At 50.8% G+C, this 19537-nt stretch overlaps 1 protein-coding gene across 2 annotated transcripts in view; it reads left to right on the top strand.

Annotated features, from left to right (window-relative positions):
* Positions 1-8295, top strand: part of NFASC (neurofascin) — a 101606-nt gene extending 93311 nt beyond the window's left edge. For both annotated transcript variants that reach the window (XM_008074681.2, XM_021707362.1), the window contains one exon: positions 2038-8295. In XM_008074681.2, coding sequence (XP_008072872.1) covers positions 2038-2269 — 232 coding nt within the window. In that variant the 3' untranslated portion in view covers positions 2270-8295. The remainder of the gene's footprint in view (positions 1-2037) is intronic.
* The last annotated feature ends 11242 nt before the right edge of the window (positions 8296-19537 follow it).

Genomic DNA, 19537 nt, shown 5'->3' with positions numbered 1-19537 from the left:
CACACACACACACACACACACACACACCCCGACCCTTCTGCTTTGGCTCTGCGAGGTCTGCTGCAGCGTCCATCCTTGAGCCCACCCCTCCTCCCAGATGAGGCTGAGTCCTAAACTCGGAAAAGACTGGGATAATTAATACATCAGAGGAATAACTAAGTTTCTAGGCTAGGGACCAGGAGCAGTGTGGTTTCCCTTACTCCAGTCTGTAGCTGAGGTGCTGGCTCTCTTTCTGAGGGGCTTTCGCTTCTCTCCCCCGTTTTTGTCCACCTGGACCTCAAAGGTGTGTTGAAAGCTAGGCTGATAGGGCCTAGACCAGGACCACCCCTAGTCACACTGGTTTTTTTCAACCTTCCCTTAGGTGAGGTCTGTTCTTTCCATTCTGAGATCCCCCTTCCCCTCCAGAGCCTGATACACTAAAGACCCCTCCTACCGGCTCTCATCCAGGACGGGCCATGGCTGTCCAGTGGGTACATCTAGCTTACGTACCTGGAAGCATAGGAGGAATTCCTGCAAATTACATGGCATAGTCCTCATGCCCCTGAAGGTGGGGTGGAGGACCCTGAGGAAGGGGTGCATGTGAGAAAGACTGGCAACTGGGGTGAGGAGCCTGGCCATTAGAATCAGTCAGTTGGCAAAGAGTGAGTTCCACTTCCTGCACAAACTCAATGCCGCCCTGGAGACACGCTTCCCTCACACTGCCTCTCCCACAGCACAGCCATCTGAGAACACAGCTACGCCACGTTAATGGGCAGCATTCTCTCAGTGCATAGGGGTGGGCTAATAGCTTTCCATCTACTCATGTTCCCCCCTAGCTCTGGCTCGCTGCCTTTCCCTGATGGCCATCTTTGCCCAACACTGCTATTAGAAGTGAGAACATGCTGCCTGTTGTAATGGCAATTCAGCTGCTTGCTTCCCCCACTCAGGAAGGACTACTTGGATGCTGAGGGCAAGGGCGAGCAGTATGTGTCTACTTAGACAGCCTGGCACCGCTGTGGTCCCACCTACTGGGGCCCAGACTCCCACTGCTGGGCCAGTGCTGCCTCCTGCCTGGGACCTCATCTCACCTCTGAAGTGCAGCCAGTAGCACCTGGTCCTCCCTCTGAACCTAAAGGGCAGAGAGAGTTTTCCAGCCAGGGGAAAGGATGTGGTGTCTGAACAGACATACCGGCTCAGGGAGCAGCTCTTTGCCTCCTCCAGAGCGCAGCAGACATCCTGACTAGGCGTCTGTTCCTGACAGGTGGACACTGCATTACCCACCAGCCCACCAGCTCCTCCTGCACAGGAGGAGCTCAGGGCCAGGGCTTGGGGGCCTGGAGGGGGCTGGGCACGATCCTCTGAGGCTTGCTGTCTTCTCAGGTGTGCTGACATCACCCATTTACCTGTGTGCACCTCCCTTTCACCACCCTCGTGCACCTTTACTTGCTAGGCCCAAAGCAATAGTGTCTGTTTGTAGATCAACCAGATATAGCTGAGAGAAATGACACCAAGACAGAAAAGCAGAGAGGTTGCAGAGAGGTCTGTTCCTTTAAGGATCTTGCTTTTTGTCAAGGCCAGAGCCTTTCCTCATGGAAAGTCAAAACTCTTTCAGGCCCTCTTGATGACAGACTGAGGACCAAGTTGCAAAACCACACAGTGACACACTCAGGTCTAGAACCATCCCACATGGTCTGACAAGCAGTGACTCTCCCTCACTGTGGGGTGGCTGTCCTCTGCTCCCACCACAGACAGGGGCCCAGTCTCGTGAAAAGCACTCAGCCAGGAGCTCAGAAGCATGGGCTTCAGTCCCTGCTGTGCACCACCTTGCTATCTCACCTTGGATGCTTGTCCACCCTAGACCTCAGTTTTCCTTCTGTAGAGCTGGCTGTACAGGGGAGGGTGAAGGAGGGACTGGACTGGGTGACCCCTGGGGTTCCAAGCTCCCTGAGCAGTATAGGGCACAAGCTCGGCAAGAGACCAGCTGCCCTGTCCTGCCCCACCTGGTCCAAGCTGCCCTGGGCCGGGCAAGGTTCTGATTTTCTGTCTCTCTCTGGCCAGTGATGAGGACAACAAGCCCCTGCAGGGCAGCCAGACATCTCTGGATGGCACCATCAAGCAGCAGGAGAGTGACGACAGCCTGGTGGACTATGGCGAGGGTGGGGAGGGGCAGTTCAACGAAGACGGCTCCTTCATCGGCCAGTACACAGTCAGAAAGGACAAGGAAGAAACAGAGGGCAACGAAAGCTCAGAGGCCACATCACCCGTCAATGCCATCTACTCTCTGGCCTAATGGGGCCCACCGGGCACAAACACTACTTTGCAAGTGGGAGGAGGGGAGAGGGGGAGACAAAGCCACTGCAGACCCACCACAAAGCCACCACCGCTTTCAGGGACAAGGGTACAATATGGGGGTCTACCAAGCTGTGAGGACCAGAGACCACCCAGCCACCCAGAAGCCCCCTCCCAATGACCCCACCCCACCCCCGGGTGCCACCAGAGTGGGAGAGCTAGAGCCATGGCTGAGCTCAGCTGGAGGGAACCAGGCCCCTTGCCCAGTGTCACAGCCACCCTGAGCTTCCCACCACACTGCCTACTTTCGGCCTTGGCACACATGCTCACCCGTTGCTGTGGGTTGTGGTACTTTTCATTGTCTGTATTTTGCTTTGTGTATCTTCCCCTCCAGACCCATGTCTCCATTTTATTTTCCTTTTGAAGTGTCCCTGGAAAAGAAAGAAAAGGAGGATTCTCCCCCAGGAAACCACAAAGATAGGCATAAAGGATCGATCCGCAACAGAACGCGTAGGAAAGCTGTAGTATTCAAACCACCTCTGGGCCGATGTATTTCCGAAGGATGCCTTTCTCGCCATATGCCTCCCCTTGCTCCCAGCCCCTCCGCCTTGGCCTTGTCAGTTGCTGAGCTGGGCTTGGCTTCTTTCTGGAAAATGACAGTATTTTTGGCAGGGAGAAGGTGTACAGGCCTCCTTGCCTCTCTCTGGTTTGGTTGGGAAGTGAGTTTACCTCTTGTTCCTCCCCTTCCCCTTCCTCCAGAGTATCGAAGATGCGAGCTGCACTGACTTTGAAGAAGCCTGAGGAACAGGAGAGGACACTGATGAAAAAGGACTTCCACACCTGTAACTGTGTGCCTCATGCAGAAGAAAATCAGGTATCTGGTCCCCAGGGAACTATGCTCACCTCTAGAAAGAAGAAGGCTGAGTTTGGACTTCTTCCTTCCCATCAGTGAAAGCCAGGATGCAGGACCACGCCTACTATGTCCAGACTAGAGGGCGTCTACCCGCCTGGCCAGTACCCAGGCTGCTACCCTCAAGGAGATGGAACCCTGTGATGCAAACGTTGTGCTGGTGTGTTTGGAGGTGTTGAACACTGCTTCTCCTAACGTCTCTAGCAGATATCATCTCCTTGGTCAATTCTGTGCGACATGGAGACGTGTTTGACACGTTGTGTGGATGGGGACTGGCTGCCCCGAGACTGAGCTGGTGTGTCCTTTCATTAGGGTATATACATATCAGGGGTCCCTGAGGTGGCACTGTATGAACAGTGCTGTGATGCCCCCGCCTGGGAAGGACTCGATGCCCTTCGTATGCCTTATGCAGCTCTGATTTGTCCCTGGAGTGCCCAGGTTCCCAGCCCCTCCCTGTAAGCCTTGAAGCCTCCGGTGACTTATGTCTCAAGGAGAACAGGGCAGCCTATGCAAGTGTCCCGGCAGGACCAGAAGCAGCCACTCAACCCGTTGCCCCTAATGGAGACACTCGCAGACCTGCATTTCTCAGACTGAAGGTGCTGCCTTCATCCTGCCCACGAATCCATTTTTGAAACCAAAGGTACCTAGTCTCAGAGACAGAGAAAGAGGAAGATCTTGAGCCTAAGGGTAACCCTTTAGCTATGTCTGTAGCTTGAGTCAGTTTTGGGAGGGTGAAGCTGACCTCCAGAAATGGATCAGCTGTCACAGGCATAGCCTCCAATTTGAGCCTCCAGCTGCTGACCAGGGGGCCTGGGCAGGACCACACTGTATCCTTCAGTGACTTTGTTAAATCATAATTTGCCACATGTTTAAGCCGCAGAGATATTAGCAATGCTCACATCACTTAATAATCGTTCAGTTGAAGGTCAGGCCCATAGGCACACTCTGCGGATAAGAAAACGTGGGCCAGAACTGAGCTCACAAGGTTATTTGAACCTCAGAGTGTGCAGTGGTCATTTGGGCAAAGTCACAGCCGCAGGGCTGCTGGCTAAATGCCTGAGGGGCAGCTCTCACGGTGAAAGGGGACAGGGTAAACAGCAGGGAACTAGGGACTGGCTCAGGGGCTCCTCCCCTGGCTTTCTTCTATCACCTGCTTGGATGCAACTGGGCATTCCTGTGGCCGAGGTCCACTCTCCCTGAAGAGAATGTCAGGAAGTGTGCCTGTGAACTGAACTAAAGGACCGGCCTTTCCAGAAAACACGCTGGATCTCAGCAGAGTAATCAGTTTCTCAGGCACTCTCTCCATACTGCACTGCACACACTAGTGAACCCACTGCACTGAGAACAGTCTCCTAGGGTTGGAAAGGACAATTGGATGTCATCATAGCCATGAAAGGCTGCCACACAAACTGATACCCAGAAGGACTGCTTCTATCTGAAGGGTCTTGGGCAGAAGTAGGCCGCAGCCTGTCTTTGCACCTTGTCCCAGTATCCTGCCAGGCTCTATACCGTCCTTCTTTTATGAAGAAAACAGCTCCCTCGGGCTGTTCTGTGAGTGCTGAGAGCTGTCCCCCACCTCCACGTGATCATAGCCCTCTGGGCAGGAGCAAGTCCGGGGCTGAAGAACCAAGTTTTTCCCACACATAGATGGCAGAGAACAAACTCTGAGGTGCAGACTGCAGGATTCAGAAGGCAGTCCCTTCCAGGAAGAGGAACCCATCTTCCATGGAGCCCATGCCAGAATCCACTGCAGCTCAGTAGAAAAGCAGTATTTCCCAGCACTTCCTGCCAGCTGGGTCTCAAGCAACCACCCCAAAACATACCAACAGCAATGCCAGGATTGGACGATACCACTGGTGCTTCAGCCTGTCTAGCTGGGAGGGAAGAAGGATGGGTTATTTTGCAGCAACTCTAGAAGCTTCATTAACTGGACTACAACCCTACCAATGTGCTCAGTCATAAGAGCTGTGGCTTTTCTCTTATTTGCCCATTCATTCATTCATTCATTCAGCAAATACTCTTTGAACATCTAGTCTGAACTAAGGCCTGACCCTGAATACCATGGTGAGTGAGTCAGGTGTGGTCCCTCCCCTCATGGGCTGACAGTCCTGAAACTGAGCCTTAGGACACCGTGGCCATTGAGTTGGGAGCATTCTGCCTCCATTGCCTAAGCTTCTCATGGCTGCAAGCTCAAAGGGAGAGGATTCCAAGGGAGAACTTGGTCCATCTGGTCCTCAAGGCTGGGCAGGATAGGGCAGTCATGAACTGTGGATGGAGTTGAGGAATGGTCCTGCTTCCTGAGCCTCTGCTGTGCCCTGTGGGGCAAGCTGCTTAACCTGTGTGTATTTTTATACCTCTGTCTCCACCATTCAGTCCATCCTTTGAATACCTCTCTCCACAGAGGGGCATGAGCCCATCTGAAGGAGCAGGGAGCTGGGGTTTGGGAAGTACATCACCGCATATCAGGGGTCAGCCACCTCCCACCCTGCTTGGGTCATGGCAAGTGGGACCCCCTCTTTCCTCACCTTGCTTTTGCAGAGTTGGTTGAATTTAAGCTCAAGGGAAAGCCAGACCAGCTCCCTTGCCCTGAGAGGTTGGAGACATCTGGTCCACCACTTCCTGGCACGTTCCGAGGTCTGGAGAAGTGATCACACATCTGAAAGTCAGCTAGTGCCAACACTGTTTGTCCTGCGAGGTGCATCCACAACCTAGGCCCAGATAGTGTGTTCATGGTTTCTCTGACCACAGTTAGCCTGGGGAAGGGGGTGGAACAGATTTGAGGATGTCTGTGGGTCTTCGGCTAATGGGCAAGCTCCCCTGCTACATCCAGCGCCCATGTGGGTGCATAAACATACGTCACACCGCAGGCCTGTTGCAGAGCAGTGCTTCCAGGGGTAGCAATTCAGATGATGAAGTTGTCTAGAAGAGGGCCAGTCCATATCCAGACTGTGTGGATGAGATGCAGAGGGCTGTGTGTGAGTGCTCTGTGCAAACTGGAGGAGGGGGAGAGGCTACCCAGGTTGCGCCCTATTCAAGAGTCTGATCCAGAGGAGAGGGGTTCCTTCCTCCCAGGAACAGCGTGGGCAGTGGAACTTTCTGGCTCCACTTGGAGCCGGGTCAAGTCTCAGGGCATCACAGACAGCCCATTTGATGGCAGGAGCAGGGATTTAACACATTTTGGTCTCCGTGTTTGTGAGGCTGCTTCACCAATCCTCTGAAAGATGAAGCTCCGCAGGCTTTCCATCAGCTGGGGCTGCTGCAAGGGAATCTTCTCAGTGGGAGTGCAGCAGGTTGCTGGGGTGTTGGCACAGGGCACTGCTCCCCACTCATGACCCCATGGTATAGAGTGGCTTCTCGCCTGGTCACCACTCCAGCCAGCCCCTGACAAACACAAGCCCATGGTTGAAACCTAGACCCATGAGAAATGGTCCTGCTTCCTGTGAAACCTAGACCCATGGTTGTGGTTAGGTCCACCTGGTTAGTTAGCAAAGCATACTGCTTGAGCTTTGCATGGTAGCTAGGAATAGCACAGAGGAGGCTCCCGGTTTTTTTTTTTTTAAAGAGAGGGGACTCAAATCCATGAGGAAAAGAGCTTGAAATGTCTGAAGACTCGGTACACTGGGAGACACCAAACAGTGTCGTAAGCCTCACCTGAAACCAGTGCTCCTCTTACCAGTATACTAGTATTAAATGGATGTTCCATAATGATCAGGATGAAAACAGGTACAAAGACATCTAGCTAAGGACAGAATCAGATTGCTGCATGTGAAGGAATCACAGAGCTGATGCTATTGAAACGATTTATGGCACAGACGGGCATGTGAAAATCCAGGGAGGTTAAGGGACTTGCTCAAGATCACATAGCTGGCAAATTAAGGTAAGCTTAGGGCTTGAACTTGGACCTTCTGACTCCCTGTCCAGTGTTCTTTCATCTCACCATAGCTGCCTCCTTTAAAACAGAGGTATTACTCAAGATCTGTCCTGGTCACCCTCTCGTACCTCTTTGCCACTTCTCTCACATCCCCCACATCCCTCCCAAAATTAAAAACAAAAAGGATTTTTCTGAGTCCGAGGACAGTCTGTCCGTGACAGCCTGTGGTTAACCCAGCTGTGCAGTGAAGGCAGACCCAGGCCAGTGGAATAGAATGAGGAGCTAATGGGTGTTTGTTACTGTGAAACCTATACCGTATCCCCTTTGTAGCACATGGGACCTTCAGCATGCTGTCTTCCCATATTCCTCGGAAGTAAGGGCATGGAGGGGGTTTCTGTCCATTCTGCCCTTGGCTGCAGGGTGCAGAGGGGCAGCGGAGCCCATACAAACCCATCACCCTGGGATTTGCTGGGTTGGAGTTCAGCAGATGCAAAGACTTCAGTGAAGCAATAAACACAAAAGTCTGGGAGAAAATATCCAGAATTTTGTGCATTACTCTGTTTCTTTTTCCAAAATGACGCAGATCAGGTGCCCCTGGCCTGCTCCTTTTCTGATTCTCAACTGCAATGTCCTCAGTCAGTGTTGTCCCTCTGCCCGGATCTCCAGCTTTTTGCCAACTTCTTCACACTCCTCTTGAACTGAGCATCAGTCGCCTGTGACATGGCCACCTTCTATCCTGCTCCTACCCCACACCCACGCTGGACCCCGGAGGGCCTCTTGCCCTACCCACATCCCAACACACACATACACACGTTTTCCCACCAGCCATCCCAATTTGTTCTTTTCCACGGGGAAATTTTTTTCCTCCAGTGCCTGCTTCCCTTCCCACATGCCCACACATCCACAAATTGGTCCGATCTTTTTTCCATTGGTTAAACATTTAACTCTCCACGGCAGACCTTGTTTTAACCCCTCTCACATCATGTTCATTCCTTTCTTTGGCGAGTTATTTTGCATTAACCAACTTTGTCAGTGACAGATGCGTATCTGAGGGTGTCATGTGCGACCTTCAGCAGGGAAGACTTCTGGGCTGTGGAGGACCGTCTAATACATGGACTTATAAACTGACTGCATGAGCAATGAAAAGGCCAAATTATTCAGAATTTTTTTTTGAATCACTGTAAAAAAAACTGATTTCTTTTGTATAGAGAACACTAAACGTATAATAAAAGTTGTTCAAAATGGACTCTGGTCATGTGATTTGTTCATTTTCCTTGATGGGTGGGAAGGGGTGTCAAAGGGTTAATGACAGAAGTGAATCAAATGACTTTTCACTGGCACCAGACAGTGTACTCTTACAGAATTCAAGCCAGGCTTGGTGGCTCAGCCTGTAATCCCGCACCTTTGGGAGGCTGAGGTGAGTGGATTGCCGAGCCCGCGGGTTCGAGACCCACCCGGGCAACTTGGCGAGACCTCATCTCTACAATAAATCAAAAATTAGCTGTGTGTGGTAGCACGCGCCTGTAGTTACAGCTACTCGGAAGGCTGAGGCGGAAGGATCGCCGGAGCCTAGCAGGTCGAGACTGCGGTGGCTGGGAATGGCCACTGCACTCCAGTCTGGGCGACCGAGTGAGACTCCAACTCAAAAAAAAAAAAGAGAGAGAGAATTCTGCCATACCCTCCCCCATCTAGAAGTTGGTCTTATTCTGGAAAACTCAGTTGCACAATTTGTGTTTTAACATAGAGTAATGGCTGGATGTGGTGGCTGACACGTGTCATCCTAGCACTTTGGGAGACTGAGGCAGGAGGATCACTTGAGGTCATGAGTTTGAGATCAGACTGGCCAACATAGCAAGACCCCTACTCTACAAAAAAAATTTACAAATGAGCCAGGTTTAGTGGCACATCCTGTAGTCATAGCTACTATGGAGGACAAGGCAAGAGAATCCCTGAGCCAGGAGTTTGAGGCTGCCTTGAGCTAAAAATTCACCACCACACTCCAGGCTGGGCGACAGAGCAAGACCCTGACTAAAATAAATGAATAAATAAAAATTTTAAAAAATTAAAAACAGTGACTTTTAATTTAAATATAAATTTGAAAATAGTGTAATGTATACAATCTGATTAAGCATAATGTGTGTGCACATGCATCATTTTAAAAGTACTATGCTGGAGAGTTGGGAGAAGGAGAGAAATGTGCAATGATGCCCTGTCCCCTATTCCCTCCTCGTTCTGCACTCCTTGTCCTTAGGTAGGAGCACATTAGCATATGCCCAGCATTGTGCCTGGCACAAAATAGACATTTCATATTGTTGAAAGAATGTATAAAATCGCTTACTACGAACCAAAAATGTCCTTTCAACAGACTCAATGGAATCTTAACCAACAACCAAATAAAAGAAAAGAGACAGAGAGGGCTGTGTGGACTGAGAACCAATGGTGATGTCCACCATGCTTCCTTGAGATGCTGTCCTGTAGCTGTGCTAATTCCCACTGAGGAGTAGCCAAAGAGCATCACCCAGGCAGGATAAGTCGTGAGGGAACCCCAGACATTGTAACCTCCCTCCCGAGGGGGTTGGACAGAGGGCTGGCTGGGAGATGGTTCTGGTCTTGTGGAAAGATCACTGATGGCTGGGCGCAGTGACTCGAGCCTGTAATCCCAGCATTTTGGGAGGCCGAGGTGAGGGGATTGCCTGAGCCCACAGGTTTGAGAACAGCCTGGACAACTTGACAAGACTTCATCTCTACAATAAATCAAAAAATTAGCAGGGCATGATAGCGCACACCTGTAGTTCTGGTTACTTGGAAGGCCGAGGCAGAAGGATTGCCTGAGCCCAGTATGTCTCAATGCTGGAGTGGCAGTGAGTGTCCCACTGCACCCCAGTCTGAGCGGAGGGAGACTCCAACTCCAAAAAAAAAAAAGATCATTGATAGTTTATAGGCATAGGCAGTAATGGGAAATTAGGGCAAAAGAATTCCCCTGAAAATACAGACTCAACTCTCTTAATGTGAATGAATAATGAATGAATGAATGAGACAGCCATTCCTCTGAAAGAAGTGGCTAGGTGAATTAATGGTTTTCATACCTTCCTCCTTGGATATTGGATACTTGGATACTTATTTTTTTTGAGTCAGGGTCTCACTCTGTCCCCTAGGCTGGAGTGCAATGACATGATCACAGCTCACCGCAGTCTCAACCTCCTGGGCTCAGCAGTCCTTCCACTTCAGCCTTCTGAGTAGCTGGGATTACAGGTGTGTGCTACCATGCCCAGCTAATTTTTTTTTTTTTTTTGGTATTTTTGTAGAGACAAGGTCTCACTACATTGCCTAGGCTGATCTTGAATTCCTGGCCTCAAGCGATCCTCCCGCCTCGGCCTCCCAAAATGCTGGGATTACAGGCATGAGCCACTGTGTCTGGCCTGGGTGTGACATTTGAGGGTGATCCAGTGGCCTAGATTTTAGAAAAGGAGCCCTCACTCAAAGAGACAGAAATGAAGAGATGAAGTGAGCATCTTGTTTGAAGAAAACCAACCTCAATTCAACTGAGGCCAGACAAAGCGACTGCCTTTCGCCAGAGCTCCAGGGACCACCCCCCCTCAGAATATCTGTCATCCCTGTCTCCTGAAGGCTGTGCCTCCCAACCCATTAGAAATGCTAATCTCCAGCTTTGAGTTGGATTAACATACACAGTGGGGAGGGGACAAGACATCTTCCAATCTTTATTAAGAATGAAGACTGTACTCCCTCTTGCCCAGCTGCCCACAAAGGGCTAGAATCTGGGAATTCATTATAGTGCTTTTAATCAAGGCAGCCTCTACTGCCCAGTATATTAGGTGGAGAAAGGTGGGGGGGGAGGCTCATTTCGGCATTCCCCTCCCCATTTAATGCATCAGAGCCCATTTGTTTGATGTCAGTTCCTGCTGGAACACGGACCAGGCAGTGGGCCTCAGAGCAATTTGGAGCCACAGCTGCGGCCCGACAGCCCAGCCTACAGCCCCCACTCCCAGCCCCGCCCCAGAACTTGCTGTTGATTAGCCCTAGACCCCATCACAGAGAAAAAATGGCTTTGTGTAGCCCAAGACTCGGCTGTCTGATAGGATTCACACACAGAACCTCAACCCTGACTTGGGCTCACTAGGAACTCACCCATCACTGACCCAAACCGGAATTCTGACTGGTCAGCTTCACATAGAGACCACTGCAGAGAGCAAGCTGCAGCTAGAGGACAGGGAGTTATTTCACACTGAAACAAACACACACAATTATATGTTATATGTAACATTTGTAACAATTGCCCTCTAAAAAGGATGGATCCTATTAAATGGAGGGTCCAGAATTAATCTGGGCAGAGCTCGCAGAGAGCAGCTGGGGAGAGTCTTGTATAATAGGGGGAAATTTTGGAACTCCAGGGTAATCCGGGGGTGGGGGGGCAGAGGAGGAGCAGAGACAGGCAGAAGGAAGATTACAGTAGCGGTCCTCAAAGTGTGGTTCCTAGAGCAGCAGTGTCAGGACCACCTGAGAACTTGTACAAATGCAAGTTCTTGATCCCCACCCCAGACCTACTGTATTAGAAACTCTGGGATCTGTGCTTTAACAACCCCTCCAGGTGATTCTGGTACAGGCTAAGGCTTGAAGACCCCGAGACCAGAGGGACGCAAGGAGAAAGCTGCGTACTCCTGGCTGTGTCCCTTAAACTGGCAGTCATGCCAACTCCTTCATGAATTTGCTTCCTACGAGTGGATGTTTTATGCAAACTAGCAAAGTTGGTGGATTACATCCAAATCCGTGCAGGGTAAAGCAGAGACCCCATGAGAATATAGGGGTCAGGGCGCAAGCCCCCAGGAATTAGCAAAAATTCGGAGTGTAGGGCCTTGGACTTTCACAGACCATGGAATTGGCAGGGAACTGAGCTGTTTGTACGCTGATGTTGAAGAGACAAGAGGACACCAGATGGTATTTGGGTCACAACACATTTACATTTAAGTGACTTAAGAGGAGAAAGGGACTAATATTGTTGACACCAACTGCATTCAGCATAGTGATGTGCACTTTATGCAAATTGCCTCTTCGCCTGCACATCAGCCAGGAGGCAGGTAGCTTTATATCCTGTAACACATGAGGAAACCGTGACTCCAAAGGGCTGAATAATTTGCCGAGGGTAAATGACAAAGCCAGAACTAACTGCCAGGTTGGTCTGACTCAAAAACCTCAGCTTTCACGACTACAGTTGGAGTATGAATGGGCCTTCCTATAAGCCCTATGAAGAATTAGCCTTGGAATCTGCACTTCAAAGACATCACACCAGGGCAGCCCCTACCAACTCTTCAACATGTCGGGCAACCATTCGCCCCCTGCAGGATGTGCAGGTTCCTGACTCAGCTCCAGAACAGTCCAGGAGAGGGTTGTGGGTGCCTTATGGCTTGTGGTCATGGGATGAAAGGACAGCAAAGTAAAAAGTGCTTGACTTTCTCCAAGTCTGCCTTGAGTACCAAGTAAGAGCCAGGACTGCACAGATAGGTCAGGGCTAGCTGAATGACCTCAGACAAGTTACTCAACCTCTCTTAGCCTGAGTCTCCTAGTCTATAAAACAGGATTGTCATTGTCACTACCTCACAGGTTGCTGTAGGATCAAATCAGTTAAAATGTGAAAAGCTCCGCCACTGCTTTGTTAAACTCTAGTCATGTCCACGTGGCTTTTTGCCACGTTTGCCATGTTTCCTAGCTTTGGTCCCCTCCCCTACGTTGGGGAGGTAAATCTCTTCTCTCTCTCTCTCTCTCTCTCTCCCTGTCTCTCTCTCTCTCTCTCTCCCTCCCTCCCTCCCTCCCTCCCTCTCTCCCTCTCTCTCTAATTTATTTTCTAAATAAACTATATTTTCCAATCTAAAAAAAAAGTGAAAAGCTCTAAGAACAGTGTGTGAGTTACAGTCATAGTAAGTGCTATATAATACTCTGTTAAATTTAAATAAATGAATGAACCACCTTACACCTTCCCCTCTTGTCTACCAGAATGTTCTTCTAGTCTCTACTTCCTTCAAAAATTCTCCTGATCCTTCAAAGCAGGCTCGAATCCCATCTTTTGTAACCACCTTGGTCTCTCCCCTGGGAGCTTTTCTCAGCCTTCTTGCTCCTCCACCCTTGACCTTCAGCATAACCTCCTGGTATTGGAGAGAGTTGCCTTTCCTATGCCTAGCCAGGCTGTAAGCCCCTGGAAGGCAGGGCCAGTGCTTCATGTCTCTTGTAACTTTGTATCACCCAGCCCTGCGTCTGGGAGTCCACAAATACATGTTGATGGATCTTCAGAAACCAGGGTTCCTGCAGTACAACTAGACCCCATTTGTATTCAAGCTGTCTGCATGACTGTATTTACTGTCCAGCTAGTGGTTTGGTCCATGTGGTATTGGGACAATGGAATGGGGGGGGCAGGCAATATTTGTCTTCCTAAAAGCAAGTTTACCAGGTTCCAAGCGACTGGATGTAAGAGCCATACGTGTTGAGAGCCGAAGACTCATTCTACAGCCCCATTAATTAACTTTCCCAAAGTCCCCTAAGTGTTCTTGTCTCTCATTAAAGCCTAGGAACCCACTCTCATTTATCAGGAAGGACAGTCCATCCCTTCATTTCCCTCCCTCCTGACTCTTCCAGCTCCAGCCTGGGTATAGGACACCACACGACACTCTACCCACCAGACAACCCATGTGACAGAAGAGGATAAGGCTAGATGTCTAGAAGGCCTGGGTTTGTCCCAAGAGAGAATGACCACAGGACAGGACTCAGCCAATGTCTATTCCATAACCTCCACAGCATGGTCCTGATAGCCCTGGATGTAGTTATACTTCCCAAGCTTAGAGCTTCTTCCAGGCCACAGGCATAAGATTCGGGACTCCTTTCTTCTCAACATTGACAACACCCCTCCTCAGGGAAGGGGCATCTGGCCAAGATCAGCATCAATGCAGTCAGCTCTGAGGGCCAGAGGAGCTCATGTCTGCCATCTTTCTCCCTTCCAAGTCCCAGCGACAACCTTCATGAAAAACAAAAAGCACACAGAAAGTCCTTCCTTCTGAACCACGGCATCAGCCTCCTTCCCAAGTTTTCTACAGGTCTGTTCCCTGATCAAGGCCGCAGGCTAACTGTAGGGGAGAAGGCGTGGGCTGGGCTGGACGTGCACAGGGCCCATCCAGGGAGAGCCCTCAGCTGCCTCTCAGTTCTGTGCTTGTGGTTCAGGCCCATGAAACGTCAGGGCAGGAATGAGCCCTGGTCCACTCTTCTCATTTTATAGATTCACATCAAACGCGAAGTCCAAAACTGGTTCCCCCACCACGCAGCAAATGCACTGCCCCTCCCTTCCAGGTTAGCTAATGCATCCTTGGGGAAACCAGACTCACATTTCAAATTACAGCCACCAGACCACATCTGAAAGGGCTGAGAGTTTTTCTGGGGGGAAAAATACACAAACTTAGAAATATACTCATTCCAAAGTCAAATATAAATGATGTGGGATTTTCGGTTGCACCAGACTCTCTAACCTCCTCCCAAAGCAGACAGCTGTGAGCTGTGCTCAGTTTGGGAAAGTTGGGGGCAGGAAGAGACAATATGGTAAATCTCTGGAATCTCATTCCATGCTAAACTGAGGAATATACAGATTCCCCAAAGCAGGCAGACCTCAGGCCAGAGCGGAGCCTCCGCACCCTCTTTCTTCCTTTTGCCCAACCCTGACGTTCTCCCCTTTCCATTTCCCATACTCCAGTCCCTCTTCAGAGCTGTCAGACCTCTCTCTGGAGCCCATCAGTGGCTTTTAACCGAGCCCCCAGCTTTCATCCTATTAGTGAGGCTGGGAGTAATTACGACTTCATTAGCCAAATAGGTTCTTGGTTCAGAGACTCCCTCCCACAGAACAAAACACACACCCGCTTCCCTCCATCTGAAGTCTGTCACCTGAGGCCTCCAGCTAACAATGTAGCAGGCTTCAGGGAAACCCCGGCAGGAAAGGGGAAGAAGCCAGGGATGGCTGGCCAATGGGGAGGAGGCCCCCCTGCCCTCCTCCGTGGCGCATCTGCCGGCTGGCTCCCGGAGAGATTTTTGACAGGGAGAGGGATGGCACTCCAGCAAATGAGGGCCGTGACCCCTTGCAGCTGTCTGCCGCTCCTTGCCCTCTGGCCTTGCTCGCCCTGCCAGTTAGGGACTTAACCCATGGTCAGTCCACTTCCTGGGTGGGGGGGCCGCCTCCTCAGCTGGGGCAGGGGTTGGGGGAGATTCGGGCAGATCCAGCTTCTCCACCCCCGACTCCTACACTATACCTCAGCTGCTGCAGTTCCAGGGGCAAGTAAGCAGTGGGTCTGCCAAGCAAGGACAAGCTGTGCCCCGGAACTACCCGGTCAGGACACCTTTTGCCAGCCCGCAGCCACCAGATCAGGCAGGTAGGTCCCCAACGCCAGGGAAGGATGCCACAGCTCCATAACCACTTATCTGTCATCTCACACAGCAGTGTTAGAGAGACTTTTCTTTGGGTTTAAATTAACTTCACAATGCAATTAAAACCATTCACACATGGGAAATCGCTTACCATCCTTCTCTTTTCTTTTTCTTTTAATAGATTTTAGGAGCATGGAGTCTGATCCTCCTGCCTCTAAGCAGGATCTACCCAAACTTCCCTTAGCTTCTCCAGTTATACAGTGCCAATCACCCCCTCCTGCCTCTCCTGGCGGGCCAGGTAAGCACCCAGGACGGGGCCACACCCGCTTCTCCACTAGGAGAAGGGATAGGCTCCCTGCAGACCCTCTGGCACATGCCTCTTTGTCCATGAAGCTTCCAAAGAGAGCTGGCTGCTTCTTTTGAGGGTTTGCAAGTAACAGCTGGTGAATTCTCATTCCTGCTGAGGGTCCCTCTGCTTGGGTCCTCCACCGGCAAGATGCCATCTGCTGAGGCTGGACGCAGAGGCAGAGGGATAGATGAGATGGCCTCCGGACATCCCTGCCACTCACAGGACTCCAAGCTATGTGCAGCTTTGGCCCTGAATCTGGCTCTGGCTCTGACCTGACCCTGTTCCGCCCCAGGTCCGACGATTCAGCCTCTGGCCTCCTTCTCCCCCGCCCCGATCCATGAGCAGCCCAAAGGCCAGGCAGGAGGACCCCTGCTCCTTGCCCTTCAAGGAAAGGGAGTCCCCAGAGGCCCACCCAGCTGCACATACTGCACCCCTACTTGTGTTCCCTGAAAGCAACCGTCCTTTTGTTAATTCTGCAATTTCCCAAAGTGCCAGGAGCATCTCATCTGACAGCCACAGCATCTGTTCTTCTCACTCTCCAGAAGGTCGGGTGGGAGCTGTGCCAGCCTCTTCCCCAAGGCTCCCCCAGCCTCACACTCCCTCCGCCTGAGTTGAGCACCCTGCTCACCTGGTCCCCTGGGAGTGCCTCCAGTTCCCTCTCTACATCCTTGGACCCTGAAACCCCTCCCTACGGCCACCGCTGGCAGCCTCAATAACCGTCTCCCCTCCTGAGGTCAAGTTCACCTGGCCAAACAGATGGGCACCTCTCTTGTTTCCTAAGGGACTGCAGGGAATTCGGGGCTATTTTTCCAGTTGAGGCCTACCCAGGGCCCCTAGCAGGTACAGGAGCCACAGAGTGCCAAGGAAAGGGAAAGCCTCATTCTCAGTCCTTCCCATGGCTCCATCCCTCATAACACAGTGTTTAGGATGCTCAGTTCCAGGGCAGGAGAAGTTCTGGCTGGTCCCTCCACCCGGAAGATCTGCTGGGAGTCTGACCTGCCCCTGCCTGGAGCTCCAGCACAGGGCTTCTTGACCTCAGCACTCTCGACACTTTAGGCTGGGCAATTCTTAGGTATGGGGGGCTGACCCGTGCATTACAGGATATTTAGCAGCATCCTGATCTCTACCCACTAGAAGACAGCAACATACCTCCCACCCCTACCACACATACCCCTTGTGATAATCAAAATTGTCTCCAGACTTTACTAAATGCCCCCTGGTTGAGAAGCACTGAGCTAAGGCAAGAAAGAAATCCAACATCTGGGTGTCAGTGACTGACAACCCCCTGGCTTCTGATTCCTAGACTCCAGGTAGCAGAGGGATGGCTTAAACTAGGGATGGGCAAACATTTTCTGTAATGGTAGTAACTGGTAGTAACTGTCTTCAGCTTTGTGGCCATACGGCCTCTGTCGTAACTACTCAACGGGCAGTGTGGAATAAAAGCAGCCATAGACAAAACAAATGGACGAGTGTGGCTGTGTGCCAACCACTCTTTATTTATGAACACTGAAATTTGAATTTCATATTATTTTTATGTGTCACAAAGCATTCTTCTTATTTTCCCCGACATTTAAAAATGTACAATGCATTCATATGGACCAGACCCTTGGTTTTTAAAGGATCTCAGAGGAATCAAAACACCCAGGTCCCTGTTGACCTGCCCCTGGGAGATCAACAAAGTCAAGGGCAAAGTCTGAAGTTGCAGATGGAGTCCTGCTTCTCTGGGAAATAGGAGCATCACCCATCCCCAACTCCCCTTTGGTCCAATAACCTCAGATACTGCTTTTAGTGGGGCAACCCCACTGACCTCAGCAGGACCAGCAACATATTTTGCAGTGCCCAGCGCAGAATGAGAATGTCAGGTCCCTTGTTTAAAAATTATTCCTAACTCCAAGATAACAGCATTAAACCCAGCATGGTGCCCTTCTGGGCACAGACTCTGTAACCACAGCTGAACACCTGTGAAGCCAGCCCTGGACCTCGAGTCTTCCTCGCAAGGAGGTCTGTACCCACCTTGCAGCCTCCGCTAGCTGGGGAGCCGGTACATCAAGCCGACTTTCTGACCCTGGTGGACAGCTTCTCCCACAGGCCTTCAGGCTGGGCCAGCACATATGACTAGGCCCTGCGCGACGACACCTCTCCACACTGTATGCACTGACACAATTCTGCATCTTCTTGGAAGAATTTGCACTGTGTAAGTTGGTACTGGCCCTGCCTCCAGGGCACCCAGGTGGAGAGAGAAGCAGCCAACTGTGCCCCAAAATGGACCCGTCTACTCCCATCCTGAACCCCCAGAGAGGAATGGAATGACCCACTCAAGTCATTTAACAACTATATATTGAGGCTCAGACACTGTGTTGAGGGGCAAATGTACAAGATGCAGTGGTGGAAACACCCCCTTCACATACAGAGTAGACACAAGATGCCCATGAAGTGAGAAAGGCACTGCAGAGGGCCACCTCACACCTACAGGGAGAGGCCCGGGCAGGAGGGGGTGACTACTGGCCTAATTCTTGAGGGCAAGGGGCAATTTAACCAGGACTGCAGAAGGGAGAAGAGCTATTCCAAGCAAGGAACAGCACAAAGAGAGTGAAATAAGAGAGTCCAGCCCTTTTTAGAAAGGGCAAGTGGGTCAGCATGGCTGAAGTGAGTCAGGGAAAGGCAAGAGAAGGGGGTGGACTGAAGAAGGACTAGACTACAATATCCCATTGAGCCCTGTGTGTCTGTCATCTAACAAGGAGACAAGAGATGCTGAAGAATTTTTAGCAGGAGAGCGACATGATCTGATTTGCATTTTAGGTAGCTCACTCTGACTGCAATCTGGAGAGTGGATGGGAGGGGCGAGATTGCAGAGAGGACATAATGGTAAGAATGCAAGTGACAACTGGTGATGGCCAGAGCTAAGACTATGAAAAGGAGACTGGGGGAGCACTCACTGGAATTGCCTGGGGGGAGGGCAGAGTCAGGAAAACTGAGTGGTTGGCAGGACACAGGAGTGGGTTGAGGAGAGGGAGGAGCCCCAAAGGATGGGAAAGTCTGCAGGGTGCCATTCATGGAGGCAGGTGACCTCCCACAACTCATGTGTTGAAAACTAAATCCCCAATGCTATGGTATCAGTAGGTGGGGCTTGTGGCAGGTGATTAGATCATGAAGGCAGAGCCCCCATGAATGGTATTAGTGCCCTCAAAAGAAGAGACTTGATAGCTTGCTCTATCTGCCCTCTGTCATGTGGTGATACAATGAGGAGACAGCCATCTGCACACCAGGAAGCGGGCCCTCAGCAGACACTGGATCTGCTGACACCTTGATCTTAGACTGTCCAGGCTCCAGAACTAAACTCCCATTGTTTAAACCACCCAGTCTATGGTATTCCATTATGGCAACTCCAGCTAAGATAGCAGGGAACCCAGAAGGGTAGCAGATAGAGAGGTCAAAGGGTGGCATATCAATCAGGGTTCTCCAGAGAAACAGAACAGTAGGATATGTGTGTGTGTGAATATTTTACATATATACATGTAAAATAGATATGTAAAATATGTATGTATGGGGGGATCAAAAAAACCACAGAATTTTATTTATTAAAAATTGTGTATTTTGGCCAGACTCGGTGACTCAGCCTGTAATCCCAGCACTTTAGGAGGCCGAGGCGAGTGGATTGCCTGAGTCTGCAGGTTCAAGACCAGCCCGGGCAACTTGGTGAGACCTGGTCTCTACAATTAAAAAAAAAAAT

The sequence above is a fragment of the Carlito syrichta genome, unplaced genomic scaffold (assembly GCF_000164805.1).
Source record: "Carlito syrichta isolate Samal-C Ts95f unplaced genomic scaffold, Tarsius_syrichta-2.0.1 Scaffold316857, whole genome shotgun sequence".
NCBI classification, from domain to species: Eukaryota; Metazoa; Chordata; class Mammalia; order Primates; family Tarsiidae; genus Carlito; species Carlito syrichta.
Note: the sequence above shows the minus strand (reverse complement) of the source record. Positions and strands in the feature narration are given on the sequence as shown.